The 19,285-nt window shown below is 35.3% G+C and overlaps 1 protein-coding gene across 8 annotated transcripts in view; it reads left to right on the top strand.

Moving 5' to 3' along the window:
* Positions 1-19,285, top strand: part of LOC118191585 (forkhead box protein P4-like) — an 821,276-nt gene that overhangs the window by 590,636 nt on the left and 211,355 nt on the right. For all 8 annotated transcript variants that reach the window (XM_085825723.1, XM_085825722.1, XM_085825716.1 and 5 more), the window contains one exon: positions 8,589-8,723. In XM_085825723.1, coding sequence (XP_085681849.1) covers positions 8,610-8,723 — 114 coding nt within the window. In that variant the 5' untranslated portion in view covers positions 8,589-8,609. The remainder of the gene's footprint in view (positions 1-8,588; positions 8,724-19,285) is intronic.

Raw genomic sequence — 19,285 nt, 5'->3', positions numbered from 1 at the left:
TATTAGCGACTTCATTTTTCTTTCTTCATGCTATAGTTTTAAGTTCTTCTTTTGCTGCCTTACAGTGAGGTTTTGAATTTTTTTTGAAATGGCATTAAATAATTATTCAAACTTCTAAAAGTAATATACCAGGCAGCTGATTTCAGTAAATATTAAATCTTGTAAGTCTTGTAATGCGGATCTTGTAAATATTAAATAATTTGTGATAAAATCTACCGAAATACATTAATTATTTTATATAATATAAAATATTATATATAAATAAATATATTATCAGGTTCAATGTTTCTTCTAACCTTCTTCGGAAACATACAATGACCTGACTAGGAACAGAGAGCTTACTAAAGCTATGTTCACTAATTGTAGTAAGTAGACAGGATACAGACGAAGGGTATACAAGATCCTTTATTTTTCTTTATATACAATGACTTCCGTACTTCGGAATACAATGACCCTCCACTCGGGGTCTAACGTAAAAGGTATAAAAATAAAACTAAACTCTAATTTAACTTTAGAATAAGATTGGCCTTATAATAACAGGAAGCGTATGTAGCACAGAGACTGTGAACACTACAATACGTTTAATTTATCAAGAGGATTAAAACCTCTGGCCTGGAAGGCAAATAGCAACTGCGTAACTTCTAAGGTAAGCGGCCTGCTTCGAACTCACTGCTTCCTCTCTCCTGCTTGGCAAAAAGGCCACACTTAAATACTTGGCGTTCGCCAGACAACTTTGAATAAAATCCTTCACGCTTATAATTCTGGCCGGAAGTAGAAAATAAGAAGTGATAGTAAAGATTTAAAATAAAATAAACGTTAGTAAAACTTAAGATCCTTACATACTTCCCGCCAGAGTTAATTTGTTTGAAACTGAGGTCTAAAACGACCTTGTTGAAAACTTTTAGCTCTAAAAACTAACGCGAGGCCAACCTTTTACAATCATAACTTAGCTAGAAACTGGAAAATTTAAAAGAAAGAAATTTGTTACAATAGCAGCTCCCGGGATATACAACAATCTTTTTTTTTTCATCTGTACTGCATCTAAAGAGGAGTTTTATTCAATTCTGGTTCCTTCCAGAGATCTGGAAGGAAAACTAGTTTAATGAAATGTTACAGAATGACATTGCAATTAACATATAGAATATACTTCTCTTAACATTCTTATTTCATTCATGATTATTTTAATTATCTCTCCCCGTGCTCTCTGACATGTGTTGTAAAAGAACACCAAACACGTATGTGTTTCTGTCTACGTGTGCCACACTTCCTCCTACAATCAAAACACTAACGTGTTAAAATTCAACATACGAGAACCTCTTAACACACCCTACTTTCAACTCTAAACCCTGAGGTACTATTCTGAAAGTGGCTAACTCTAAAGTGTAGCGTCAGAGAGCCTAACTACATCATTCAACCTTTAACACATATTCACCATGATTTAATCTTTACAGTCACACGAATAACAAATTTTTAACATTACTTTTACTTTTACCATATCACGGTATTTCTTAACATTCAAAATAACAGTTCACATGTATACAAGAACATATCAACATGCCGTTAATTTTACACATTTGAAAACATACATTAGTAGTACATTGTTAACTTCTATTCTTTTCAAAGCAAGTGCCAATTCTTTCTACATTGAAATAATACTACATTTCAAAAAGTCTTTCAGACTAAAACTTCTTTCTTGCTAGAATGTTTTAAATAAAATTTATACAATAACTTTTTACAATATTTAAGTCTTTACACAACGCTATTATACATCAACTTTAGTTTTACGCGCGAGTAATTGAAAAACATAATAAGAAAATCGGTCACAACTCATTTCTCGCCCTTTTGGCGATAAAGGTAGACCTCGCATGAGGTAAAACTTCTTGAAATCTGCCACTTGCAGTAAGAATGAAAGATTAACTTAAGTTTGTAAAGTAACATAAAATTTTACTTATCTTTGTAATATTCAGACATCCTTTTCTGGGCCCAGTCTTTAAAGGTATAGCTGATAGTAGCTTGGTTGATCCTCCTTCTTGTACGGGCTCGCCCTTCAGTGCTTTCCTCTGGAAGCTTCCGTTTTTCACCAGTACGGCCACCCTTGAACACCTTCCTTTTGTGCTCTGCTTGTGGTCTTGGCCGTTTGAAGGCAGCTGGTCTTGGTGGAACCGGGAAACTTCTGTCGTGATCCTGCTTGGACCTCGTTGTTGGCCGTTCAAATTTTTCTTGTACTTTTTCCTCCGCCGCTGATGGCCCTTCCGCAGTTCGGCGACTTTTGCTGCGGAGAGTTCTGTCGGATGAGTCAATCTTCCGTTTCACAGCCGGGTTATAGTTGCCGTCCTTTCTCCCGGTCCTTTCCACATACGTCGTCCTTCTCCCTTCTTCATTCTGGGGGTGTTCGTGCACTCTGTTTTCTGGACGGTGGAACGGCTTCTTTTTCTTTTTACCTTCAGTTTTTTCGCGGGGCAATTTTCTTTTCACTTGCTTCTGTCTCTCATTGGCTTGCCCTTGTACTTGTCGTTTTCCCACCTCTGGAACTTGTACCTGCGGTGTCTGCCGTACCGGATCCTGCAAAAGATCTGAAAAGATTTTCATTTTATTAGGATCGAAGTAGGGTTTAATTTGATCAATATTTGCGGAACAGGTTTCACCATTTCTTGCCTTTAACATTACAACAGCGTGAGTTATTTTTTCTATAACATATGGTCCTTCAAAGCGTGGAAAAAATTTGGCAGTTTTATCTTCTGGTGCTGAAGAAAGTGAATGCTTGATTTTTAAAACTTCATCCCCTACTTTATAAGTTACTCCCCGTCGTTTCAGATCATAGTATAACTTCTGTTTTCTTTGTGCTACTTCCGTATTCTTTTTTGCTTCTTTTATTAGTTTTTCTATATCACCCATTTTAAATTCTGGGGCTCTTTGTTGCACATAAAATAGTTTATCTAACGGTGTTATAACCTTTCTGCCTAGAAATAACTCAGCAGGAGTTTTGCCCGTTGTATCATGTTTTGCGGTCCTAAGGGCGAAAGCAAATTCATTGACATAGTTATCCCAGCTTTTATGAAAATTTTTAACATAACTACGGATAATTTTCACTATATTTCTGTTGACCCGTTCCGCTATATTTGATTGCGGCCGATACGGGACCATTTTTAAATGACGTATGCCCAGTTTTTGGCACATGTCTTCAAATATATTACTTACAAATTGAGGACCATTATCCGATATAACTTTTAGGGGCGCCCCGTATTTTAAAATATATTTATTTAAAATAGAATCAGTAACTAATTTCGCGGAGGCTCGTTTTAAGGGAACAATTTCGGTCCATTTACTAAAATGATCAACCATAACAAGGAGATAGCGACTTTTGTTTAACTGACTTTTTGGGAAAGGGCCCAATAAATCGATGCCGATTATTTCATTTGGAAATTCGGATTTAATACTATTTAGAAACCCGGCCGGGCGGAAATTAATATAATTAACGGCTTGACATGTTGGGCAGGACTGGACATACGCCCTTGTTAACTTTTGCAGTTCAGGAAAGTAGACTGCCTCGCGTACGCGTTGGATAGTTTTTCGAATACCAGCATGAGAAGCTAAAGGGCTGTCATGGAGCTCTTGCAGGATATTTAATCTAAGACTAGCTGGGATAACAGGTCGAAATTCGTTGTTGGAATTCGTAGTTTTTGTGTAGAATAATAGACCATCTATTAGTTCGTAATGGGCCGCCCTATTTCTTATCGCCGCAATATCTTGGTGGCTAAAATTTTCAGGATCCTTCAAATACTCATAAATACTTCCAAACTCAGGATTCTTACCCAGTTCGGTTATTACAGTTTCTCGGGAATTTATTGTACACGCTGTCAGCATTGCAACTTTTACGGTATTACCCTGTTCGTCTAATTTAATTCGTGATAGGGCATCTGCTACGATATTTTCCTTTCCGGGGGTATGCTTGATTACCAGATTATATTCTTGCAGCTTGAGTGCCCATCTTATTAACCTTGGGGATAAATTTTTCCCTGAGTACAATCTAGTTACCGCCGCATGATCAGAATATACTGTTATCGGCGCCTTTCCAAAATAGACTCGGAACTTTTGCACTGCTAACAGAACTGCAAGTGCCTCTCTCTCGGTCGCGGAATAGTTTCTTTGTGTTTGATTTAAAGTTCGGCTAAAAAATGCCACGGGCTGCTGATTTTGCGAAAGTACCGCTCCTACCGCATAATCCGAAGCATCCGCTGAAATTTCTAAATTTTCATCCTTTTCAGGAAATTTCAACACAGGGGCTTGCGTTAATGCTTGTTTTAATTTTTCGAAAGCACTATTGGCTTCAGCCGCCCACGAGAATCTTGCCTTTTTCCTTTTTAATTTTAACAATGGCTCAGCGATAGCCGCAAAATCTTTTATAAAGGACCTATAATATGAACAAAGTCCTAGAAAAGAAGAGAGCTTCTTTCCCGTGTTTGGAGTCGGATACTTTTGTACAGCGATTATTTTTGATTCATCTGTCTCGATCCCTTTTTGCGATATTTTGTAACCTAAATATTTTAATTCAGGGGCTGCAAATTCGCACTTTTCGACATTAACTTTTAGACCGGCCTCATTTAATAAAGAAAACACCTGTCTTAAATCCTGTATATGTTGGTCGAGATTATCACTAGTAATAATGATATCGTCTAAATAGATAAATGTGGACTTTCCAAGAACAGGTCTTAACACAATGTCCATGCATCGCTGAAATGTTGCTGGGGCGCCTGAAAGGCCAAACGGCATACGCAAAAATGCATAAGTGCCAGACTTGGTTATAAAAGCAGTCTTAGGCACGTCCTCAGGCCTGACCCCTATTTGAAAATAACCATTCGTTAAGTCTAAAGTCGTCATAAATTTGGTTGATTTTATGTTCCTTAAAATTTCTTCTATGATCGGTAACGGATATACCGGATATTTCGTTATGGAATTTAATTTACGGTAATCAATAGCGAATCTCCACCTTTTTGGATGCTCCAAAGGATAATCATTATTTTTCTTACATAAAACCACCGGACTAGCATAACTACTTGAGATAGGCGTTATGATCTTTTTACGTAGCATATCGGTAATATGCCATTCTATAATTTTTTCCTTATTCTTATCATACCGGTATGGTTTTTGACGAACCGGCAATGCATCTCGGGTGTCAATACTATGGTTAGTAACCTGAGTAAATCCTGGAATATCACTAAATAAGGAAGCAAATTCACTTACCACTTGTCGGATTCTATCTTGCTCGTCATTAGGCAGGTGGTCAAGATTTAACCTTGGCGGTTCAACCTTTTCTGCATGCACTGGTTTCATCGTCAGCCTAAGGGACGCTGCATTAAAATCCAGTGTAGCTTGTGCGTCTGAAAGAAAGTCTATTCCTAGGATTAAATTTGCTTGCAAATTCTTTACTATAAAAAACATCACCTTTACTTGTTCGTCCTTGATACGGATGTACAAAGGTACTTTACCTACGCACTTACATTGTTCTCCTTGCGCCGCTAATACTGTTGTATTATCCGCATTATATATGCGGTATTTGCGAAAATACTTTCTAAAAAAGACTTCTGCCACACAGGAACACTGCGCGCCGGTATCCAGGAGTGCGGTGGCCGGGATATTATTTACCAAGACTTCAATCTTCGGAAGAGTTAAATTTTTCACCATTACTGTATTTAACTTGTAGGAAGAGGGGTTTTCGTGGCCTTCAGATTTCCGCACCCTCTCGTCAGCAGAAATCTGTTTTAGTTTAAATTATTTTTCCTTTCGGTGCTTTCCTTCTTTCTCCACTGGCCTTGAGACTTTTTTCCTGGGTTGCTATTGAACTGTCGACGTTCGCCGGCTGTTTTTGAATGCTCGGGTTTCCTTGCCCACTGATTCGCTTTTTCTACGTAGCCATGTGCTTGAGTTTGCTGTAGTCTTGGCGTACCAAATTGGTTTCGCTGTTGATATTGGCGTCTTCTTTCGACGTCCGCCGTTCTTCTACTTTCAAACTGCATTGCTAGCTCAAATAACTTTTCCAGTGTAGTCGGATTTCGTAATTCAATAACGTCTTGCACTTGGGGTAGTAACCTCGGCAAAATCACTTGAATTATTTCAGGATCCGGACGGTTTCCATACAAGAGCTTGAAAACGTGAATTTTTCTTAAAATAAAGCTCGAGAGGTTTTCCATTCTTTGTTGATATATACTGAAAAGTTCTGTTTCTAATTTCGCACGATCCCTTACAACAGGGAAGGCTTTTAGTAGGGCAGTCTTGAAATTTTCGTAAGTATAGGTGGGACTTCCTGCTTGACCCAAGAGACTTCTGCCGATACATTTGAACCAGTTAAGCGCTTGGCCCCTCAAAGCGCTGGTAGCTAAGGTAACTTTTTGAAACTCGTGCACGGGGTAGAGCATGAAGTGGTCATCCAATTTTTCCAAAAAACTGGTTACCTGTGAGTTTCCATTAAACGTTGCTTCTGGTTTCATCGAAGCGCGCATGGTCTGGACGATGTACCCAAATCCTTCCAGAGCGGCAGCTGGCATTTCTGGATTCTGAGCCGTTTCTGCAGGCAGCACAGGTTCTTCTTGAAATTCGGCCATGGTTATTCTTCGTCGGGCGCCACTATCAGGTTCAATGTTTCTTCTAACCTTCTTCGGAAACATACAATGACCTGACTAGGAACAGAGAGCTTACTAAAGCTATGTTCACTAATTGTAGTAAGTAGACAGGATACAGACGAAGGGTATACAAGACCCTTTATTTTTCTTTATATACAATGACTTCCGTACTTCGGAATACAATGACCCTCCACTCGGGGTCTAACGTAAAAGGTATAAAAATAAAACTAAACTCTAATTTAACTTTAGAATAAGATTGGCCTTATAATAACAGGAAGCGTATGTAGCACAGAGACTGTGAACACTACAATACGTTTAATTTATCAAGAGGATTAAAACCTCTGGCCTGGAAGGCAAATAGCAACTGCGTAACTTCTAAGGTAAGCGGCCTGCTTCGAACTCACTGCTTCCTCTCTCCTGCTTGGCAAAAAGGCCACACTTAAATACTTGGCGTTCGCCAGACAACTTTGCATAAAATCCTTCACGCTTATAATTCTGGCCGGAAGTAGAAAATAAGAAGTGATAGTAAAGATTTAAAATAAAATAAACGTTAGTAAAACTTAAGATCCTTAGAATATGAGTAAGTGATTTAAATAATAATATATAACGCGAAAACATTCAGATAATAGTGTCATATTTAACGACTTATTGTCAACCTTTCTTATTATTAATAAATCATTTAATAAATTTTTCATTTATTTTTTGTTGTTTGAAATATTTTAAGTAAGAGGAAGCAGTTAATATTTGAAAAATTGGATTTTGTATAAAATAGAATTTAAAATGAATAGGTATTTGAATAAATGTTAAATATTTTTGTACAAACTTATAAGAAACTTCTTTAACAATGTTTCACATTTAACTTTCTCATTTTGTTAATGAAATTATTACATTTATTGATGCATGCTTTCAAAAAGAATCGTTTAAAATTAGGCAGAAAAGCAATTTTATGCTATATAGATTTTGAATAAATCTCTATCGATTTTGAGGGATATCCGACCTGTTCTTCAGAAATAATAATAATACATTTTGCGAAGGTGAGAGAAGCAACATCTATTTTATATGAAAATCATTGGGCTAAGCAAAAAAGAACGAATTTTATTCGAAATCTTCATCATCAATCTAATATTGTTTATGTAGCATAAATTAAAATTTTACGTTGCCTTGTTTCTCTTTGGATAAGAACAGTATGTATTGCCATCTTAATTCTATTTAAAATTTACTCAGAGATATATCATAATTTATGTGTCTGCTCTTATATTACATAGTGATGCCTCTTTCTTATATAATGGCTTTCATAAACAATTAAAAATATCCGTTAAAATATTTCATTGTGTAATCATTCCGTGCTTTATTTCGATTCATAATTTTATTGTTATTAGAAATGTTTATTTGTTTCTGTATTACCGCAGTATCTGTATGCAGTTTTCACTAAATGTGCATATTCTGATTGTTTAGCACTTTTGTTCGAGGAGACACTTTTACCAAGTATATAACTGTATTCAAATCCTTCTAGAGACTTTGATAAATCATGTTATCATACATTGCAGCATATTTTCTAACTGAAGATTTTAATTGTTGACAAACCTGAGTTGCATTTTGCTTCGTAAGCAAACATTTCTCCCATTTATACCTTGTTTCACCTTACTTGATTTTACATTTTGTCTATATTTCTCTGAGGGATATTTTTGGCATGCTGTTTTAGAACTTTTACATCCATGCCCCCAAAAGTTTTTATTCTTTCATATACTGTCGTTTCGTGAATAAGTCTTCTTGGTCTTTTGCCTTATCAGTGCTCGATAATATACAATCATTTTGAAAAATGTTTTACATAATTTAATATTGTATATATTATGCTTAAATGATCTTCATCCCCATGGTACAGCAGACAGTTTTTTAATCTATTGGATCAAATATTTTAGAATTTATGTTGCCTCGCTCTCGGACTTATGGATGTTTTCTGTCTTGTTGTAGGTTCCTAGGACGGGACATGGAATGATGGACCATGAGGAAGACGGAGACGTCGCGATCAATCTCTCGACCAATCAAGCGCCAAGATCTGCGGACACTCCCAACGGAAATGCTGAACCGGAGGATGGAGAACCACAGGTTAGTCCTTTTGAATCATATTCTACGCGTATCTTAAGATACACTTCATATTAAATAGGGAAAATTACTCATAAACAAAATATTGACTCAGCTGGATCTTTGAGCCTTTACATTTCATACATTCATCGTGTACTTGCATAAGATGTTTCTGTGTGGAATGCATGTATATCCAGATGGCGCTTAGTGTTCGTTAGTATAATAAAATTTTATGGTAAAGCATTAGTCCTAAGAATAGCTTTGTAACTTAAACGTTAGTTGTTCCTTTGGTTTGTGGTAAGAAAATATAAGTAACAAAAATAAGAATTGAAATATTATAATTCGTATTAAAATCCTCAACCTTTCATAGAGGAAATATATCAAACTTTCATACAGGAAATCTTCAAGCTTTCAGACAAGGTATTCGGGGCGAAACCGAGACTTTTCACCAATCTTGTCCAACTTGACAGGGAAACCACCTGCATTCTCTTGGGAACCATAAGACACAGAAATTCCATAGACTCTTCAGAAAACATTGATTGCCATCGAAGGGCATCTGTAGTAAATAGATAAGTCCACAGAATACTTATATGCAGAATAAAAATTGTCATCTGGATATATTTATAGGTTAGCTGTTCTTACCTTGCTTATATATATTAAGCTGCTCACGTTATATCTCATCTTCATGACATTAGTTTCCCATTGCACGACAAATAGGAATGAATATAAATTCCCAACGTAGGTATACACATGCAATGATATAGACGTGTTCCTACTATATATTTAACATTAAAATTCAGAAAACATAATGAAATTTTATTTTACTTTCGGATGGTGCATCGAAGCTCATTTTTTCATACTGAATTTTGCAGATGCTGTTCATTTTTTTTTCCTACTTTCTTTCTTTAGTTTTGAATGGCACTATCGGACTTTTTTAAAATTCTGTTTGTAAGATTTAATAGGACTTTCTTTGCAAAGGAAAATTGCCGCAACCTATACGTATTCTTCAGAAGCGCAAGTATTTGTGCTTTTATGCACCTGAACTGATTTGGAAAAAATCGAGTTGACTTGGGAAACATTCTGTATTTTTCTTCTTGTAATTTATAGTTTACTTTTAGTCAAAATAAAATATGTGTATCATAAATGTATAGAACAAATGCAATCCACCAGTAGTATATATCTTAGTAAAAAATTGAAAATAGTATGGAGACATACTATAAAAATGAAATTGAGAACTTAAACTAAATCCTATTTAGGTTGTAAAATTAAACAGAAACCAAAATTTATTTTTCGAACATAACAGGAACATTATTTCCCATAACACAAATGACAAAAGGAATCAATGCCTAAAAACCTTCTTTGAGGGAGCTGCTACCATGGGAGCAAATGATAATCCCAGAATTTTTATGTTGTAAAACCATTAAAACGATCATCAGTCAGAATGCATTCATTTTTTCTTTCATTTTATATGTTTTTAATAAATAATGATACATATTTAAAATTTATATCTGAAGTTTTCATAAATATATTTTAAATACGTTTAAAGAAAAGAAAAGTTAAAAGTTCATAAACTTCCATCATAGCGAAACAAATCTAAATGCTGATTCTTTTCTGAAGAGGGAAGCCGGAATAGTCCAATTCCACCAAAAACGAAATTGCGCCTCTTGGCAAAACGGCTCTCCAGAAAGATTAATAATTAATTAAATAATTACAACCTTGTGACGACTTTTGGCTCGCCGACCTCACGTTCCTATCTTCTATCTTCTCTCGAACCGCATTAAAAACCTCGCTATGTTCTTTAATATCTGTACTGCATCGCCGTCGAGATATATATCCATAAATATCTTCACATACGCAACTACACATCCACCCTTTTCATATATAGAGACAGCTTCGCTTCTTCGAATGGCAGTGCAACTAGATACTGTAGATTGTGAAATGCGTTTAAAAATGGGTTGTTGGGTAGCTAATGGGAGAAATTAGGGCCATCAGGCGGGCCCGAGAGCCCTCCACGGCGGCCCTGATGGCCCCACTAATGACGATGGAGGTATAAGCGATATATGCGCGACTCTTTTTTTCTCCTCTTGTATTTGCTATGGTAAGAGATGCGCGTGTAACACGACACCATCGGGTTTGCCGTTTCCAAGATAACACCGAACGCTGTAGTGAGATAGAAAAAGGAAGTTAGTTTTTATTCCGTCGTTGGAAAAAATGCTGGAGATTTCTCGTCCTTTTTTTATGTATTTTTTTAATATTTCCTTTGTCGATATATATATGTATATTTTTTTCGTCTCGCTCATTTGCAGTTGTTACTTAAAATCGTGTGATTTTAAATTTCTTTTTTAATGTGTTTCTTGGTGTGAGTGAGGTAGAGAAGCATTTTGTAACGTAATTTAATTGTCTGTAATTGGATCAATTAGGTAACTTTTGCAGTTTTGATGACAACTGATTTGTTGAAATCTTTATGTGCTTCTTTTAATTAAAGAGAATTCAGTTTTGAGGTTTCGGCTTTAATTTAGCGACTGAAGTATACTTATTCTATGAGCAGGTTTTTTGAAGCAGTAGAGGTTAAAAATATGCAGTGTCCTCGCCAGGACTCGAACCCTGGACCTCTCTAATACGTGTTGAATGTGGTTTCAGTGACACCACGAAGGCATGCGGGAAGAAGGGAGAAAATACCTTATGACCGTATTAAACTTCCGATCTAATATAAAATATAAATATAAAAATAAAGAGATTAAATAGAAATTATTTTTGGTTAGTTTTAAGTCTCTGTGTTAAACGAATAATTAGAATTTGGTAGGTAATTACGTTATACTGAGGATATATATGCGCTTGTACTAATAGCGAATAGAAGTTAAAGTGGAATCTGAATGTACTGAAATCGGATGAGATGGCCAAAATGCGTAGAAATATTTTGTTACATTCGAAGTGCATGTAAATGTTTTTTAATGTGAATGTAGAATAAAAAATAAATATTACAGGACTAAAGATTTATAAAAATTAATTTTCACTAAGGAAATATCTTTTGCAGCATGCCCGTGGCACTCTTTCTTTTACAATATTTGTTGATGAATTCAGTGTGCTAGTCTATATTTGGAAATGCTTTACCGCCTTGTGGGAGTTCAACTGATTCAGTATTAAAAAACTGTCTACGAATCTTTACTACATACAAATAATTATATAATTGGAAATATCTTTATATTACTGTCCATATATATTTCAAGGCTATGAGTACTTATCGTGATCTGACACGCGTTCTGTCGGGGTGTAAGTGGTTATCTCCTCCAGCTAGCATTAGAAGGTCCTTGATTCGAATCAGCGCAAGAACATCGTTGGACCATTACGTGTTTCGCGACAAATATCTATTTGTCTCCCCAAAGGTAGTTTTAAAGATCATTGCAATAAATACTCATTACAAAAACGAGGAATAAATATAAGGGAATTAAATAGCTTAAAAACTTCTTATATCGCGATAGACATAAGTAATTTTGAACGAAATTTTTCTCTTTCAGTAATGAGTTAAAATACTTTTATACGAAAAACTAGATATTAATAAAATTTAAGTACATGCTCTTTGCTGTATTAATAAAAAATGAGATAATCAAAAGTAAATAAAAATTAAATAAAAGGGATATGAAAATAGAACAATTTTACCATTCTTCATAACCGAAATGAAAGAAAATTTATAAGAATTTTTTCCCATAAAATAATTTGATGATCTAACATTCAAGTAGGAATTATCATATGTTTGTTTCTAATAACTGAAATCAAATGTATTAATATGAATACATATCTTTTTTACATATCATCTGTTTTAATTAGTATGCTAACATATAGCATAATCTTCTAATAATTCTTTGTATTAGATAAAAAGCATTAATTTGCGTATTGGCGATGAGCATAAATGCTGAGTAAAAGAAATAGAGAAGAAAAGTTGCCTGTGTTTTAAGTAATTCTGTAACTCGACATTCTGTCATTCTGTAACTCGACGGTTGAAATTCCAGTTCCTCTTAGTGGAAAAAGCATTCAGAAATTATCCTAATGCGATTTTAACACCAGTATAGTGTATACATAGGCTAATTGATGACTCTTACGACCTATTCTTTCTTCTTAAAAACCAAATGACTGTTCTGTTTTTTTTTTTCGATATAGTCTTTCACAATGCGTTACACTTTTTGCAGCATCTTATGAGCAAAACTAATAATGCCCCAAGATCAAGTATTTTGATGCTGTCCCATCAAATTCATGCAGTGCTGCGATGACACAACAATAACATGCACCGAGGTGTTATCCTGGAGAAAAAAACCTTTGTTCCTTGAGCAAATCTGGTATTTTCTTCTCATGGCTCTTCGCAAATGCGTTTTCAAGAAGTTTGCATATTAGTCATCATTTACTGTCTTCCCATATAGTTTGAAATATTGAGGTGTGTAACCGCAGTAAAAGTCTCCAGTGCCCCTATTTTATCGGACACATTTTACTTGTAGTCCTTGAAGTCTTCCACTAGTGAAATACTGAAGCATTGTATATTTTTTCAATATCATGTGTTTGCAGTATTATTTCAAGTGCTTCTTTATAGCTGTTACCAATTTTGCTTCAAAAGGGAATTATTTATCTGCTATGCTTTCATTGAACACCCATTCGTTATACTGAAACCTATATGTATCCACCGAATACTCAAGATTATCTGTATCCACTGCAGGTTCAGATATGCCGATATACGAACTTAACAAAACCCAGTACGGATTTGTCATGTCTACTATCGCCAAACAGCCATAAAAGCAGTTTTAAAACGTGTCAAGCAACCATTAAAAGGATGCTAATGCGCCTCTTTTGTACGGAATACTCTTTGTGAAACGGAGAAATAGTTGTCAATTGGATTTGAACGTAGAAAATTTTGTAAAAAGATGTGGAAAGAATAAAAACATTCAGCACTTTATTTTGCCCTCGTTTGAATTCCCAACGACTGAACGGGCTGATCTGGTAGTGATTTCAAATGAGTAATATGAATATCAGTGAGTTCCGTCATGAAGTCCACAGATAAGACATCATAATACCTACAACTGCCAAATGTTTCGCCAGCGTAGATAACCTATTCTAAGAGAGCCATTATTAAAATATTAAAAAAATGCCTCTCAGAAGAGGGAAAAGATATGGCAGTTTTGTTATTGCCATGGGCATCTCTATCAGTAGCCTGAAAATAAATACGAAGAGTGTGATGAACCGTCTTCTGGTGTTTCTTCCATGCGATGACCATTTCTTAAAGTAACCATTGATTCTGAGAAAATTAATTTGCATCAATATTGAACATTCGAATATTACATCTGTAAGACCCCCTTTTCCACAGAATTCAAAAACCATCTGGAACCATGACTGGTAGCAATAGAGGGATTTGAAAGTGTGTAGAGACATTAGGTACTTTTTGGACGCATGCAAGATGAAAAATGAGCAAACGTCTTCACCTAGAATAGAACTACGGACCTCTGGAATACCGGCCTAGCGTTCACAACCACTGCACCACGAAGACACGCTAGTAAGGCGTGTATTTTCCCTTTTATATTTTCCCTTATATATTTTCCCTTTTAAAGAACGACTGGGGTTTTTAGGGGACCCAACCGCCAAATCCTTGGGAAGGAGACTCATCATCCAACACCTTTTTAGTTCGGGCCCCACAGCAGAGATATTAGTTACTTTTTGGAAGCAGGCAAGATGAAAAATGAGCAAACGCCTTCGCTGGGAATCGAACCACGGACCTCTGAAATACCGACCCAGCGTGCAGAACCACTACACCACGAAGACACGCTAAGAAGGCGGGAGAAATACCTTATAAGTGTAATGTATCAAGTAGTTGAGCACTTGAATGTACACTTTTCCATTTGTAAATTTAACGTTTTATGTAAAAGTGTTTTTCTGCTGAAAATGAGAGACATATATCAAATTGCTGTCGGAATCAATGAAGTTTCATTTAAACATTACACCAATATAAGCTTATTATTTGCTTGATTTTATATTTTGCATTAACATATTTCTGTTTCAATTATATTTTAAATTATCTTTTTTAAGAAAACGGTTATTTTACATATTGCACATGTGTAAAACTATGCGGGGATCAAATAATAAAACTTAGATTCCTAATGTATTGTCCTCACCTGAAAAGTGAAGTGTCAAAGTTTGTGACAAAGCCGTAACAGCTAACACTTATAAATAAACTCCTTCTTATTGAACAGAACAAATCGGCTGGCGATATCGAAATCATTTCTCTCTGAAACTAACCCTCAAAACAGCCGAAGAAATAATAATAAAAACTCGCCTTTTTTCCGACTTATTCCGACTTAGAGGGCGATAAAGAAATAAATAAAGGCAACAAACTCAAAACTCGAAAACCCGACGAGAGAGAAAACGAAATCAACAAAGGCAAAAATCACAAAACGAAGAGAAAGAGAGGGAAAAAATAGCTATAGCAAATAAAATGGGGAGAAAAAAAAAAGATTACAAGTCCACAAATAAATAAATGTAATAAATGGAGTCGCTGAAAAAAACTCGTTGTTTGTTGTTGTCGGGCGGAATTGTAACAAAAGCGTTGGCATCAGCTTCTAGTGTATCGGAGTTGAGTGGAGCGGTAACTGCGTTAAAGATTTGTTTTATGACTCTGACACTTTGGCTGGCGCTTCCACGCCCCTTCTTATTTCGCCTCCTTAAATGCACTTTCGACAGATCCCGCGAAGAGAAGCTCGAAGGGGTTGTGCACATATTATAGTTGCTGTAAATGCCTTTTGGTTTTGAACATCTGAATTACCCTGAAAGCGTAAAATGCGCCGTACATCTTATTTACATATATTTGTCTTATTATGCACAAACATATATTTATCAGTTTGGCAGTGAACATTTTTGCATAGTGTGATACGAAGTTTGATGAGGTATAACTAAGGGAAAAACACACACATATATGTATATACATAATAATACATAATAATTTATAGTAAGGAAACTTTCCATATACCATCTCCAAGGAACACAAATTCAATTAAAACCGTGAATGAAAAAAAAATTTAGTCAGAATTTAAACGTGTATTTGAAATAGTAATTTCAATCTCCCTGTTAAAAAATCTTTAATCGGGGGGGGGGAAAAATCTGAAATGTTTCAGGTTTTAAATTACGTCCAAAGGGGCGTTTTTTAACATTTTGTGTGTTACCTTTCTTTATTAAATATCATGTTCCTCGCACTTAAACCATAAGATCCAGTGCAACAGCAATATCGCAAAATAGTTTTAAAACGAGCATATCTTTAGAATTTCCGATACAGAGACTCACGCGCTGGAGATAAAAATGTTTTTTCTGCACAACGTTGTCATTGCTCGCTTTGAAATCCTTGAGTTTGTTAATCAAAAATTCGTCAAAGTTTTAAAAAATAGGAAATCGATCATAAAACAAATTTCAAATTTCAAATTTGGTCTTCCACATGCTCATATTCGTTGGAGGATTACGTTATTCAAAATTCGATGACTCTATGTACCGTTATTTTATGACAATGTGAGAAATATACATACATTTACGCAGATTTTCATTATTTAATTTCTTCAAATATAATGCAGGACTCTAACATTTTATGGCAACAGTTTGAAAAGTGAACCGACATTTATCCGTCCGACGCAAAATGCCAAAACGAAAGTAATAGTCCTTCGGGACTCAAGTCCCTTTGGACTAAAAAATTAAAAAAAAAAATCTGAAATGTTTCAGATTTTAAATTACGTCCAAAGGGACTTTTTGTAACGTTTTGTGTGTTACCTTTATTTATTAAATATCATGTTCTTTGCAATTAAACCATAAAATTCAGTTCAAGAGCAATGTCGCAAAATAATTTTAAAATAAGCCTATCTTTAGGATTTCCGATACAAGTTCCGCGTGCTGGAGATAAAAAAGTTTTTTTTTTCCCCGTAGAGTGTTGTCATTGCTCGCTTTGAAATCGTTGAGTTTGTTACTCAAAAATTCGTTGAAATTTTACAAAATAGGAAATCGATAATGAAACAAATTCCAAATTTCAAATTTTGTCTTCCAGATGCCCATATTCGCAGTAGGATTACGTCATTCAAAATTGGATGGCTCTAGGTACCGTTGTTTTATCACAATGCGAGAAATATACATACATTTATGCAGATGTTTCATTATTTAATTTCTTCAAATATAATGCAGGACTCTAACATTTGGTGGCAACAGTTTGAAAAGTGAACCGACATTTATAGGAGTCCGACGCAAATGCCAAAACGAAAGTAATAGTCCTTCGGGATTCAAATCCCTTTGGACTAAAAATAAAAAAGGACAAACAGGACAGTTATTTAAACAGGAATTAAAAACAGGGAGATTGAAATTAGTATTTGAAATACAAATTTAAATTCTGACTAAAATTGTTTTTCATTCATGGTTTTAATTGAGAATGTGTTTCTTGAAGATGGTATATGGAACGTTTTCTTAATATAAATTATTATGAATTATTGGTTTATTGCTTTGCAGCTTTAGCGCAAGTCATAGGCTTTCTAATTTACTTTTAATTTCTTTATTTTGAATTTATATATATACATAATATATATAATTTATATATATACATATATCTATATTGGTCATATAAAAAGTCTCCGCGGCTTTTTGCCAGTAAATGGTGTTGATGCTTATATATCCGGCAACACTCACCCGATTGTCACAAACGTACATGTGCTTAAAAGGTGACATTCAGCTTCCATTGTTTGTGAAGGTAGTTTTCTAATTCGTTGCTCTTGTAAAACGTTATATTGATTTAAAATTTAGTGAAATATCCGAAGAAATACGTTATGTGATGCTTTCTACTATAAATAAGGTAAAAACGCTACAAAAACATGTCCAAAAATTTGTGAATAGTATGGTGAGAATGCTGTAAGTGAAAGAAGGATCCAGGAGTGATTTGCTGGATTCGGTTCTAGAAATTTGGATGTCAAAGATGCATGTGAATCTGGTCAGCCAGTCACTGAAACGTCGATGAAATTTTGCAACTGGTGGAGCAAGGCCAGCACGCAAGCTGTCAGGAAATAGTGGATGCACTAAACATCAACCACATGACAGTTTGGAATCATTTGAAAAGAGCTGGATTGCCGCCAAACAAGGTTATATTGAGTGTTTGATGGGATTGGTAAGGAATTGTCCATTATGAGCTGCTGTAATCTGGCGAAACCATCAATTCGGCCCTGTACTGTGCACAACTCGACAGTTTGAACGAAGCGACCAGAATTGACCAAAAGAAAGAGAGTTGTGTTTCATCATGACAATGCGCAGTAACCTACATCTTTGACGATTCTAAACAAATTGACGGAACTTGATTGGGAGTTTTGATGCATCCGCTGTGTAGCCTGAACATTTCTCCGTTTGACTATCATTTGTTTACGTCTCTGCAAAACTCTTGTTGGTAAAAATCTGGCCGACTGAAGCATCGCTAAAACTCACTTGGCTAGGTGTTTCGACGATAAACTACAGAAGTCCTCATTGATGGAATTATGAAGCTACCCGAAAAATGGCAAAAGTCATAGATAATAATGGTCAATATGTACTTGATTAAAACTGATTTTCAATAAAGAAAATATTTGTTCAAAAATGCACCAAGAAAGCGCGGAGAATAATACGACCCGATATTTATATATATTAGAATATTCCAAACAAAACCAAGTAAAATAAATTTTATTTAAATAATATTATTGTTTAAGCCGCCCAGTCGGTATAGTGGTCAGGGAAGATGACTGCGATACCGAAGGGCCTGAGTTCGAATCCCGGAGAAGGCATGGTTGTAACTGTCGGTGCCTTCATAGGAAATGCGATGGTGGCCCACCTATTAGGTGCCTTCCCAATAAAGAAACCACCACATTTGGCCTTGTATAGATTAATGGACTGAGTTACATTTATAATTGTGCACAATCTGCCATTGGGGGGGGGATAATAATCCAGAATAAGGTTAGACTATCAGTGTGATATTTATAACAAAAACAGTAAGTAATTGTTTTACATATTACAAAATTATTGTTTAATAATGGGAGATTAATGGGTGTGTGTGTGTGTGTGTGTGATTATGGCAAAGCCTCGAGGGCTATCTGCCTAAGAGGAGGGATGCCTTCGTGGAGGACTTTCTAAGGGAAACTGGCTCGTATACACGTTACACATGGGGAAAACCACGAAAACGCCCATGCAGCCAGCCCGTTCGCGGGATTCGAACCTCGGACCGAACTACCAGTACTGGGAGATTAATGGGAGATTTAAGAATAGTAAACCAGATTTCCCAATATTTTAAATCTTTATTTTATTTTTAGTAATGTATTTAATAAATTTAAACAGCATTTAATTTATAATAGTCAACTGATGATTACTGATACTTTTAATGAACATCTGCAGATATCTAACGTTATTTTATCGCTTAATGCTTTGTATCTAGTACGTAATCCCTCCTCCCCATGAAGACTTGAAAACTTAGTTTTATTAATCTTATGCATAGTAATATTTACATTAAAAATCGCGTTTAAGTGTTTTTTTTTTCGTGTGTGTAACGTAATTTAAAGCCTAATTAAACGTTATAT

Source organism: Stegodyphus dumicola, chromosome 10 (assembly GCF_044657685.1).
Source record: "Stegodyphus dumicola isolate Sdum_Otavi_A_Nest chromosome 10, ASM4465768v1".
In the NCBI taxonomy this organism is placed as follows: Eukaryota; Metazoa; Arthropoda; class Arachnida; order Araneae; family Eresidae; genus Stegodyphus; species Stegodyphus dumicola.
The sequence above is the reverse complement of the archived record's forward strand: the minus strand, read 5'-3'. Positions and strand labels throughout refer to the sequence as shown.